The sequence below is a fragment of the Micromys minutus genome (assembly GCF_963924665.1).
Source record: "Micromys minutus genome assembly, chromosome: 1".
NCBI classification, from domain to species: Eukaryota; Metazoa; Chordata; class Mammalia; order Rodentia; family Muridae; genus Micromys; species Micromys minutus.
Window position 1 is genome coordinate 101,302,785 of NC_137969.1, and position 13,062 is coordinate 101,315,846.

At 47.9% G+C, this 13,062-nt stretch overlaps 1 protein-coding gene across 1 annotated transcript in view; it reads left to right on the forward strand.

The window, feature by feature from the left end:
- The first annotated feature begins 6,730 nt into the window (after positions 1-6,730).
- The window catches only part of ROR2 (receptor tyrosine kinase like orphan receptor 2), a 165,976-nt gene continuing 159,644 nt past the window's right edge, over positions 6,731-13,062 (forward strand). Inside the window, exon 1 of the mRNA XM_080940879.1 lies at positions 6,731-6,842. Within this exon, the coding sequence (XP_080797005.1) occupies positions 6,746-6,842 (97 nt within the window). The 5' untranslated portion in view covers positions 6,731-6,745. The remainder of the gene's footprint in view (positions 6,843-13,062) is intronic.

A 13,062-nucleotide genomic window follows, 5' to 3' on the forward strand; every position in this document is an offset into this window, starting at 1 on the left:
CACTAACTCTCCTCACAACTGGCTCATCTATTGAAAGGATAGTAATGCTCACTTTGGCTGACACACTCACATGATCTGGCCCTGATCTGGTATATTTGTGGCTCACTTACTCTACAAAGGCTTCCTTGGTCTTCCCACTATCCGGATGACTTTCCTCTGGCAGGTTCATGGGAGGATGTTCTCCTGTCCACTCACTGTTCTCTCTTCAGTGATGCTTGCTGGACCACACCAGACCACTCCTCATCTCTGGGCGTATTGTCTCCTTAGTGTGTATCTCCATCTAAAGAATCTAAGCTGACTTACTTATTATTTTTTTTATTGATGCTTATTCAGAACTTAACTCCCCCTACCATGAACTGTATCCAATGATCTCTTATGTTTCTCTTTTCTCCCTCTGTTCCATTATCAGACATTAGTTATCAAACCTACAGATAGTTGGCTATTCCCTGGTGGTGTGTATGGATTTGTCCACTCCCTGCAGGGACCTAGCCGTTTAGAGCAATGTGTAGCCCCTTGCCTTTGAAGACTGTATCCCTGGCTATGAGATGACCATAGTGGGCTTTCCCTCCTGAATCAGGGCTCTGACATTCCACAGATGTGTGTGGCGCTCCTTTGCAAGGAGCACATGAGAACTTCTGTCCTGCCACACAGGAATGCATGATTTATGGATCTCCAGGGGGGTGTAGATTATACAAACGATACATTGTACCATGAATTCCAGCCTGGCTCCTGTCAGTATTTATTTGAGAGTCTGGTGCCATATCATAAAAATGATATGAGTACCAACAAGTAGAATTTATGAGGACTAGTTGAAAACTAAGATTGATAACTTGTTGAAATAATAAAGCAAAAAGTGTTTTTCTTCTTAAGGAGAGAGAGAAATATTAGTATTCACACGGGATGGAAACTATATCCTTTTTGGTAAATTCGACTTCACCAATGCAGCAATAACTTGACGAGATGTGAACCATCCTTGGAAAGGATTTTACTTTTACATTAAACACTTTTCTGGATTTCTATATATAGTAATCCTCAGTATCTTGCTGTAAATTGACTACGAGAAAGGGATGTTAAGTGAGTATCTGCCCAGCACGTAAAATGGTCCTTGGGAGACCGCACACCCTGCAGAAGAGAGGGTGGCCTGACTGTGTGCTTTCTCCTGTGCCTCTAATTTCCCTAAGCGTCCAGCTAATATCAGCATTGGTACTCAGCTCTGTGGAGCTGACACCGGCAAGGCTATTTTTATGTCCACAATGATCCTATCTCCGAAAATCTGGGTTTGACCTATAGGTCCCTCCCTCACTAAACGAATACACTGTCCATGTCCTCAGACACCCCAGAAGAGGGCATCAGATCTCATTACAGATGGTTGTGAGCCACCATGTAGTTGTTGGGATTTGAACTCAGGGCCTCTGGAAGAGTATCCAGTGCTCTTAATCACTGAGCCATTTCTCCAGCCCCTAAAGAATTTTCCAAAAGTTGGAACAAAGCACAGTGTAGTGAGAAGCAGCCTCTTGTAGCCGCGCTTCTACACACAGAACTTCTGAACTGTAGGAGGAATCATCACTCCCCCACACCCTCCCTACCCAGAAAGAAACCTATCCATGTTGCCCAGGTTGGACCAAATTCTGCTGACACCCCTTCAATAGGTCTCTGGCTTCAGCAGGGTTTCTTTGTTTGTTTGTTTTACCACTGGTTGGTTATTGGCAATGATAAATGCTAGTCACGGCGCCATAAATAAGCTTCCACGTAAACCTCTCAAATGATGGGGTTTAGAGATCTTCCAGGTTGGTAAACATGCTCGGTGGAATATGCCAGTGAGGAAGTGGAGGCCCCAGCCTCTCAGCCCCCTCAACTCTACTGTGCCCTAGACAGCCCTTTCACTCAGCTTTTCCTGCCTTGAAGCTTTTATGATATTATAGGAAAAGGAAGTAGCTCAGAGTGCTCCTGAGTTTTGTGAGCTCTTCTAGGAAGGTCTCAAGCTTGAGAAGAGGGCATGACCCCCTGCATTTGCAGCACATAAGAAAGAAATACACATGGCCGCCATCTGGAGTGGGGGCAGTCCTGTCCCTTAAACCCGCAGAGGCTGAGGCTAATTCTGGGATGTTAGTGTCAGAACACAAAGCAATGGTTGGATTTCCAATTAGGTTTTGGGACCAGGCAACTGGTGTTGTCATACATCCCATATTTAGTGTCATAGGAGGAGACCATGAGCACATGTCATGCCCGATGTATAAATGATGGAAAGCTATGTTCCATCAGCATTCTTCCTGATATATGGCTTAAAATCTCCTATAGTCTCTTTTATTTTGCTCCTTCATTTTTATGTTATGTGTATGGTGTTTTGTCTGCATGTATGACTGTGTCCCACATGCACCTAGGGAGCTCAGAGACCAAGAGAGGATGCTGTATCCTCTGGATTAGAATCACAGATGATTGTGAGCCACCATGTGGGTGCTGGGAATCGAACTCTGGTCCTCTGCAAGAGAAGCTTGAGCTCTCAACCACTGAGCCATCTCTCCAGCCCTCAAGGTAGTTAGTCTGTTCATTTGTTTGTTATTAATTACAACACTCAGGTTTTGTGAACTAGCAGTTGTAATCACTAGTATAAAAACTGGGTCTCTGTTTCATCATTCCTGGATCTGAATTTGTGGAGACCAGATAACCAAGGCCAAATAACTTAAATACTTGTATATAGAGGTAAGTAGCTAAAGGTACAGAAAACACTGGTTCTGAGTAGACCGTGATTTCAGGAGAGGCTCATGTGGCCATGAAGGTTGGAAATAGAGAAGCCACTGGTTTTGACTTATAAAAACGTTGCTGAATTAGAAAGGAAATGGAGTGGCAAATGAAAGAACTTATTACATTGTTTTAAATTGGCCTCTTGTCCCTGCCACCCCTTTTACACGTATTTGGTTATCATGTGTGTATATATGTGGGGGTGTGCTTATGCACACGGGGATCAGAGGACACTTGTAGGTCTTGGGTCTCTCCTTCTACTATGTGGGTCCCAAGGATCAGACTCAGTTTGTTAAGCTTGGCTGCAAGCACCTTTAGCTGCTGAGCACCTTGCTGCCCCTTCCTTTTTCCAGAGACCCGTATGCGCACTGCTGTAGTGTCTCTCGTACTGGAGCTACAACAGCGAGTGCATTCTTAAGCTTCTCCAGATCCAGAGGAAAAATGGATCTAACTCAAACACAGGTGGACTAGCTTTCCATCACCGTGGCAAAACACCGGAGACAGAAAGCTTCTAAGGTTTGGTTTTGCTCATCGATTTTAGTCCTCGTTGACTGAACCTGGTTTCTTTGGGCCTGTGACATCACAGTACCTCACTATACGGGTTCATCTAATGGTGGACAGAAGCAAAGTGGGGCTGGATTGAGTACCAGTGTCCCAAGGATATGCCCTGGGATCTACTTCCTTCCACCTGCCTCCCCCTCCCCAGTGCTCCACTGCCTCACTACCACCTCATTGGCTGCCTTCCGCACATGCGCACATGTGCTCTGTACCGGCTCAGCCAGCCTTCCGCGGTGTTCTGTAGTTCTTTACTCCGAATCTCTCTCCCAGAGGGAAGAAAGAGACTCCTAAGCCTCAGGAAGCTCTGAAAACCTACAGTCATCACCAGGCCCCTCCCAAAGGTGAGACAGTTTAACAGCTGGTGGAGAAGGAGGTTCGTCGTAGTCATGTGGTCGTCAGCGGAACTCTCTGCAGTGCACCAAGAATTCGAGTTCCACTTTTGCCTGTTGTCACTCCGGGTGAAGTTTCCGAGAAACAGTTGCCATTGTATCACCCCTGCTCCTTTAAGTAACCCCAATAAACCCACTGGTGTGGTGGTTTGAATAGGAATGGCCCCCACCGACTCATGTGTTTGAGTGCTTGGCCCGTAGCGAATGGCATTATTAGGAGGTATGGCCTTGTTGGACAAAGCATGTCACTGTGGGAACAGGCTTTAAGATCTCCTTTGCTCAAGCTGCGTCCAGTGTGGCACAGTCTCCTGTGAATCTGGATGTAGCGCTCTCAGCTCCTGCTCCAGCACTGAGTCGGCATGCACACTGCCATGTTTATGATAAGGGACTAAACCTTTGAACTGTAAGTCAGCCCCAACGAAATGTTTTTCTTTATAAGAGTCACTGTGGTCGGGCTGGAGAGATGGCTCAGTGGTTAAGAGTGCTGACTGCTCTTCCAGATGTCCTGAGTTCAAATCCCAGCAACCACATGGTGGCTCACAGCCATCTGTAATGGGATCAGATGCCCTCTTCTGGTGTGTATAAAGACAACTACAGTGTACTTATATATAATAAATCAATCTTTGTTTAAAAAAAAAAAAAAAGTCGCTGTGGTCATAGTGTCTCTTCTCGGCAGTGAAACCCCCTCAATAAGTCCGTAGGCTTGGGTGGAATTATTTATGGACTTGTTTTCAGCAGTAACTGGTCTGGACTTCACATGGGTGCACTCTTGAAGCAGGGGGGGGGTAGAGGGGGACGTAGCAACAGATAACATGACAGCCGGGATCTGTGTCTGCCGGTTCGAGTTCAACCACTCTACCTGAATCCCTGTGGGGTTTGGGGATGACAATGACAAAAATGGTGCCATCTTTACCTCAGTTTACCTGGTATTAAAAAGCTCCAAAGAATTCTCTTTTTGTCTTTTTTTGGATTCTGTCTCATTATGTAGGTCTGGCTGCCCTGGAGCTAACAACGCAGCCCAGGCTAGCCTCAGACTCACAGAGATCTGCCTGCCTCAGCCTCCCAAGTTTAGGGGTTAAAGATGCACACCACCATTGTGGGGCGCCGCCTGCACATTCTCCATTACAAGATGCGCTGACATCCGGCTGGAGTTAGCAGTAAACAAGTCATGTGCGCACGTGCTGGGTAACTTTCCACTCCTTGAGCTCTGCCTCTCCTGTGGCGTCATAGGGCCTGATGAGTTTCAACCAATCAGGGGGCTCCACGTCCAAGGCAAGGACTGATCCCTTTATAAGGGGATGGGCTAGATAGTTCGGGGTCGTCTTCATCTTCACGTGTTGCAAGCTTATGCTCTGTCTCTCGAGAGCATTAAAGTTTACCACAGAAGAATCCTACTTCGTGTGCCGCGTCGTTCTTGCAGGCGAGACGGTTGCGCGGGACACACGATGACTCTTAAGACCCAGAAAAACCAAGACTGCACTTAACTCAGTTAAAACTAAATGTGGGGCTGGTGCTGTGCCTTGGTGGGTGGGTGCTTGCCTAATATTCCGGAGGCTCTGGGTTCAGTCTCCAGGACTATGTGCTCATATATGCCTGCAATCCAGGCACTGACTCGAGGTTATCCTTGGCTACATAACTTCCAAGGTAGCCTAGGATACATGTACCCCGTTTAAAAACAACAATAATAACCGAACCAACCCAGACCGACCTTGGTCCATGGCAACACCCTGTCATGGAGGATCAATGCCGAAGCTGGAGAGATGGCTCAGCAGTTAAGAGCACTGACTGCTCTTGCAGAGGTCCCCAGTTCAGTCCCCAACACTCCCAGGGCAGCTCACGGTCGTCTGTAACCGGAGCCTAACGGGATGTAATGCCCCCTTCTGACCTCCTCTGGCACTGCACACATCTAGGGCACAACCATGCACGCAGGTACTCACACGTCCACGTAAAATAAAAACAAACGTCTCAAAACAACCACAAAGGCTGGGGATGTAGATCAAACTGTTTGCCCAACATGTAGAAGACTGAATTAAATTCCCAGTCCTCCTCCCCTCATTTCAAAAAAAAAAAAATAAAAATGTATTTGAAGAGCTGCTGGTGAACAAAGGAAAGAAACTACAATGCAAAGGTACAGGACAACCATTAGGAAAATGCAAATGAGCACATACATTTTACATCACCCTCCACTCCAGGATGTTCTTGGGCTATTCCAGGACCCCTCCGTCAAGCGCTGCCCCAGGACCCTTCACTTCCCTGATGAGTTCTGGCTGTTGTCATAGCCGTGGTTGGCTCCCATCCTATACCCTCATTAGTGGGGTGTGTGCTGGCTTTTTGCTCGATTCTCGGAGGGTCCTCCCAAGAGGCAGGATGCCAGCGTGGACGCGGCCGGTTATATTCTGGACCATGTGTGTTCAAAGACCACACCTCACCTCTCTCACTGCAGCGCCTAGGATTTTGAAGAACTGATAACTGAGATTCCCTTTATGGGGCTTCATCAAGTGTCGCTTAGTGCTGATTTGTGATCCAGGTCCCCAGGTTTCCAGGCCTCTGACGGTGGGTGGCAACAGTTTCGGGTGCTGGACGAGCAGATGAACCGGAGGCTCCACCTTTGTGCCTAGAGGTCCCGAAGCGCTGGAGAGAGGGCGGGTGCTGCAGGCAGCTCCCTGAACGCGGGGGCAGACCGGACTCCTTCCCGCGCGCTCCGGTCGCTGGCCTCGAGTCACTCCGGCAGAGGGCGCTGGCGCCGGCCTCTCTGCCCATCGGGGCGGGCGAGCTGGGGACCCTGCCTCCAGCGCTCCCGCCCGCGTTCCGCCTCCCCCCACCCCCGTGCTCTTCGCGGCGGCCGGCGGGACGCCTGTGCCTGAGCCCCGGAGCCTCTGCAGCCGATCGGTGCATCGGGGCAGGGAGAGAGGGACGCCAGAGTGGCCCTCGAAGGGGACCAGCTTGCGAAGCGCAGGGAAGGAAGGCGCGGACGCGTGGCGGGGAGGGGCTGAGGCGCCCCGGCCCGAAGCCCGAAGGCCGAGCGCGCGGCAGGCGACGGGGCACCCACGGCCCGCAGCATGGCTCGGGGCTGGGTGCGGCCGAGCCGTGTGCCTCTGTGCGCTCGGGCCGTCTGGACCGCTGCGGCACTCCTGCTCTGGACACCCTGGACTGCAGGTAAGGACCCTGCGTGCGCCGTCTGGGCATCGCCCGCTCCTCCGCCACTCTCTCGGGGCCGCCGCGAGGGCGCCGGTGCTCCCGATCGAGGGGCGCCAGGCAAGGCCATGCTTTGCGCGCTCGGCGCCAGCTTGGGCCCGTGCCCTCAGTTGCTTGGGGCTGGTTCCAATGAGCTGCGCTCTAGGGACCACTAAGTGTTTCCAGAGGCCTGGTTGGGCAGCGGCGGGAGCTTTTCGTAAGTGCATCCCAGTCGAGATGTGCACTCGTAGAAGTGTCCTGTGTGTCCCAAGACACGGACTCCATCGTTTCTTCCCAAGTCACCGCTGTTCCAGTCCACATGCATCTGGGGCAGATGCGGTCCTAAGTTAGTCTTTTCCCAGGGACTGAGGGAGACGCATGATTGAAGGTCTTGGTTTTTCCTTTGTTGGAATTGGTGGCCAAAGTAGTGTTTGGTTGGACCTGCTTAGCTGGGGGCTTGGCCCCCAGGACTTGATTTGCGAGGTTGAAGGGAGAGTGCTTCTCCCCCTCCCCCTTAGTGTTTCCTCGAGCGTTTTTTCCCACCTTTGGAGGATTCTGTGTGGGCTTGATCTGGGCTCAGGAGACCCTGTCAAGGAGCACAGAAGTGTTTTTGGAGGATACCTGGGTAGAAATGACTATGGTGGCCGGATGAGGAAGCAATGATCCATCTAGTGCCAACCCCAGAGCACCAACTGGACATCGGGTTTGTGGCCCGAATCCCCGCACCCTGCTGGCTTGGGTGAAGGTAGGCACGGCCTTGGGCCCAGGGGAGTCAGGGACTCTTGAGGTTCGCCCTAAGTTTCTGAACTGCTTGTGTGAGACGCGCCATTATGGGACAGCGACGTCAGTGTCTCCCAACCCCCAGTGTTACTGCAAGCAGGTGAGAGTTAGGGGGCATAGGCAGGCTGCAGCAGGTCTCCGGGCTCTTTCCAAAGTCCTGCTGTGCCGGGCCCTCTTTTGTGTCCGGCCTAAGGAAGGAAACGCTGAGCAACCCTCCAGAGGGGCGGTTGGGTTTAAACTGATACCAATGGTCACCGTTTCTGATGATTTGCATTGATATCTCTGTCCACAGAGGCAGGAACCGCTGAGTGCAGAATGAGAGAATACAGGGTATCCTAAATTAATGTCATTACCAAACTGCTCACTGCAAGTATTCCCCCTTCTCTACCATCGAGAAATTCTTTAGAAACTAGGGGGACATAAACTGGTCGCATCCATAGGGATTTTGGCCTTTCCCGCAGGCCCTTGCAAACCCCGCGGTTTGGGGTGTCTTGAGGTATAGCTGGGGTGGAGGATGGGATCTGCTATGGTAAGGGGTCTGAGCCTTAAAGCTAGTTTTGTAACCAGAATCGAAAAGTCCGCTTGCATTTTAGATGTGTCAGTTTGGGTACCGCCTTCACTTTGGTAGAAAGGATAATCATGTCTGATGAAGAAAGTCATCGGGGGTTGCTTTTCTTTCTTCCTCTCTCTCTCTTTCTTTCTTTTCTAATGCGGGGGTAATTTTTCTTTTCTAGTGAAATGGAACTATATAATCTCTTGAAAGAGCTATATTTCTCTTGTTTCTGGATTGCTTGCTAGTCAAGTTGACAGATAACACACACACTGTCTCACAGAGGTTCATGTGGGTGTTTGAGATCTTTTTTGTTGTCAAGGAGTGAATCCCAGCAATTGGTGAGTTCTATACTTGAAATGATTTGGAATATAAAAACATGAAAAATTATTTTAAAAGGTTATATGTTCATATTCCATATTTTACTAGGAAGACTTTATTCCCTATGGACACAAATACCTGCTCTGGGACTCTGGTCTCTGGGTTAGGCAGGGCAGGAGTGATGAAAGTTTGCCTTCTCCTGCATGTCTTTTTGGCAGGGCCCAGATTGCCTCTGGCCCAGATCCCTGAGTGGTGGTCACAATACCCAATGACAAACTTCTAGAAGAAAAGAAATGAGATCATCTTGTGTAAAAGACTTTGTGGAAACAGAAAAGATTTTGTGTGTGTAGTAAAACATGTTTTTCTTATTATGGCTGAGTACCAAAGCAGGGAAAAAGCTCACATTTGAAACCTTTCAGTGTTTAATAACAATTTCAAGTTGAGCCCTGGTATCCAATGATGAAGCTTGCCACCCTGAGAAGCTGAGTCTCCACGGATCCGTTTGGGAAACATATTATCAAGGAAGGGATCTATCTGATCAGCCAGGTCCCATTCAAAACAAAACAAGACAACCCAGAAAGTTCTTTTTCTTCAGGAGAGCCATAACCCGTGGCCTCAAGCATGCTAGGGTGGCACTGAGCTAGGCTCCAGCTTTGTGGGTTGTACTTGATTAGTTAACCTGGTATAGTTAGAAAACCAACAAGATTTCTGCTTGTTTTTTTCTTTTTGCATACAAAACACCAAAACCAAAACCGCCGGTTTAAAAAACCTGCATTTCTGGGAGCAGTTTTGATGACAGTCCTCTGCAGACTCTGAAGGCAGCTTGGGGTGAAGTTTCTATTTTTGTTGTTAAACATTGTTCCCATTGTTTACTGGGAGCATGGCTGTAACTGGTGTTTGTGTAACTTGCAGAGAGTCTCTTACTAGTTGCCTCTTTAAACAGATAGCCTGGGGAAACTTTATAAGCTTGGCAGAAGCTACACTTTATGCGGGGCCTTTTTTTTTTTTTTTTTTTAAAGGAATCTTTTTCTAAAGAGAATGGGGAGTTATCGACTTAGGATTTAGAAGTGGCTCCTTTGACTGGTAGGGGAAGTGAATCTTTTTTTGGATATATTTCAACTCTCCTTGGAGTGAGTTGTGGGATAGGCCAGGAAGGGAAGGTGTCATTATGAAGCACAGGACCACTAGATGCTACTAAATGTCATGCCTACTGGAAGCATCCCCTAAGGGGACTTAGGTCTCCTGGTATTGATCTGCTGCTTGTTTGGAGACCTGGAGAAAACAGTTTTCCTTTTACCCAGTGGTAACCACTGGGCTTGCTTTTCTGCACCCCACTTGGGGTTCCCTGGGCTGGCTTATCCCTATGTGGGTCTCCTTACAGAGACTTCTCTTTAGGCTGTTTCCTCCTTGGGGGAACTTCAGTGACCACCTAGAGGGGACCCTACTTCCCCAGTGGCAAACACACAGGATTTCAAAGTAGAGCCAGGGTTGTGTTTTTCTTGGGTGTGTGTGGTCATTTTGGGTAATGACTGTTGGGTAAAAAAGGACCCATTTGGCCACTATAGCTTTGGAGCCTTGGATTTGTACCATTTCACTGATCCCCTGGTGCCAGTGAGGTGCTGAATGGGTGGTGTAACCTCTCCAGTTTTGGAGTTAAAAAAAAAAAATCAAAGCGATTAAGGGAGCCTGAGTCCATGAGTTATGGCGGTAGCCAACTTGGGCTGTGGAAGGCCTTCTTAGCATGTATTTATTTGGTTTAGTTTGAGGAGCTTGCCAAGTTGGAAACCAGGGTGGGACAGCTCTGCTTACATGTGTAGTGCTCATAAAAACTGTCTAGGGTGTAATCTGTTTGAAGTCACATTGACAGAGTAGCCAAGGAGCGGTTGGTTGGACCATGTTGAAGATTTTCGGAACACTTCTCTAAATGAGACTGCTTTTGGTTCGGTACAGCGTCACTGATGAGGTTTCTGGGGGTGCGGGTTCTTTAAGTTCTAATTCTGATCCCACCCCCCATCAAAAAGCCAAAGGGAAGGAAATAATTACAGGGGAAAAATTGAGCCTAATTCGACTAAGTAGCTTGGCCTCTAGAAGGCCTTAAGCTCCGGTGGGAAGTGTGTGTGTGTTTAATTGTGTTGGAATGAGCTTCAGTAAGCTCTCTGCCACTTCTGAGATGTTATCAGGGGAGAATGTGGCTGCTGCCCTGAACCTCTGGGAGTGGGGGGAGGGGTTCCCCCCACCATCGCCAATACAACCAGCCTAATGGCTTCCACACCTTCCTGGAAGGGCAGCTAACCGGATGTACAGTTCAATTGCAGAAACATTTTGGCCTGAACTCATTGTAACATTTATGCTGCGGAATATAGGAGCTGCCAGGCACATGTGACTATTTAAGTTAAAATTGTTTAAAATTAAAAAAAGAAATACATTTACTTCCTTTGCCTCACCCGCCATGTGGCAGGTGTCCTTAGCCACGTATGGCCTGCTGGGATTTGGGGAGGAATTGCACTGAGTCTGTGGATTGTGTTCAGTAGTTTTAGTTTCTTTGTTGTCTTTAGACCATAAACATAGATGTACTTACATCTTCCATGCCATTCATCAGCCTTTTATAGTCTGCAGTCTTTGTGAGTCTTTTACTTCCTCAATTAATAATACGTATTCTCTTTCCCTCCTTCTCTCTGGTGTTATTATAATCAAAATTGCCTTCTTAATTTCTCTCTGTGTGTGTGCGCGTGCATGTATGTTTGTAGAAGTTAGCTTGTACAAACTGATTTTTTTTCCTATGAAGTTTGTAGAATTTATTTGTTCAGATATTACTTTGTGGATCACAGCCTCTATGTAAGATCATATTGACCAACTGCACAGCAGACCATTATCTTCATTTACTTCTTTAGTCTAATTGCCCTGTCTTCTGTCATCACACTGAACAGGTATCCAAAGCAGACAGTCCTGTTCTGAACTTGTAGGAAAACCTTCCAGTTTCTATTGTGTTCAGAGACTTTCCTTTTCTCAGTTTTTTCTTTATATATATATATGTGTGTGTGTGTGTGTGTGTGTGTGTGTGTGTGTGTGTGTGTGCGCGTGCATATATGCTGTGTCTTCATACACACTACAAGAGGGAATCAGAGAATCAGATCCCATTACGGATGGCTGTGAGCCACCATGTGGTTGTTGGGAATTGAACTCAAGATTTCTAGAAGAGCAGCCAGTGCTCTTAACTGCTGAGTCCCTAGGTTTATTCTTGAAGAAGCCTTTGCATGCTTTGCCTTTCAATAAAGCACCTGCTCATCTAAATATTAAAGCCTGGAGCAAGCCTTTAAGCCCAGCACTGGTGAGGCAGAGGTGGGTGAGGCTCTGTGAGTCTGAGCTCAGCCTGATCTACATAGTGAGTTTGAGGACAGCCAGGGTTTATATATAGAGACCCAGCCTCAAATAGATGAATGAATACATGAACAGATGAATGAATGCTTTTGAAAAACATTACTAAGTCCCAAAGAGTTCCAGGAAATTAGAGCTGAATGCCTGGAAGTAAGTCAAACCTTTTCTATGACAAATGGTGACAACACACCAGCAGGAACAAGGGAACACTTAGTTCTTGTTAGATGTGACGCTTTGACTGGTTAGTCTCAGCTGACTGGGAAAGCCAAATGCTACCTGCAAACAGACCTTGCCCTCACCTTGATAGGTTAGGCTTCCATTGGGAATTGGCACTTTGTGTGAACCATAGGACTGAGGGGGTTAAATGCATTCTAAGTGTTGGAGCCAGATATCTTTCTGTGGGATGCATGAGAGTTCACGTATGTAATGGGGAGCCACGAGAGGAGATCTGGGGGAGTGGGTTGGAATTGGAGGCGTCAATATGACACACGACCTCTGTGTAGCCACACTATATGTAATGTTCAACTGCAGACCTATAGTTTTAAAATCATCTTCTCTTTCTTTCACACACTCTCTCTTTTACATGATAGCTGTTCTTGAGTGTTCCAAGTTCCCAAGTATTTTCCTTCTCAACGCTGCTGCACGTTAAAGGAGACAGAGTCACTTGGAGGGTTGACTAAAGATAAGGCCATGATCCGGAAAGATCAAGCAGGGCCTGGGACTTATTCTTGGCATAGACAGTCAGTGTCCGAAAAATGATGGGTGTGGTGAGAACACACAGGAGCCAGGCTGGAGAAGCTCCAGTGGCCAAACCTAGGGCAACGAGAAAAGTATGGGGAGAGTGGAAATCAGTGGCTCAATCCTGACAGTATGTGAGCAAGAAAACCCTGGATGAGTCTTGCAGGGCTCATGGTAAGACACAAGGGTATCATCCAAGGAGGGGGACATATGTGGACAGTGGACCACTGGGTCCACAGATGGATCTCCTTGTCTCTTCTGCATCCTGGGGTCTGATGGTTTCCTTGGGTTGCGCCCATGTATGGCTTAATCCCTAGTCTGTCTTCACAAGCCTCACTTCTTGGTGTCAGAAGGCCCCTGTTAACTTAGAGTTCACCTTGAATCTTGGAGGCATTTATCTCAGGTTCCTTATTACTGTCACAAAGGCTCTTCTCAAGG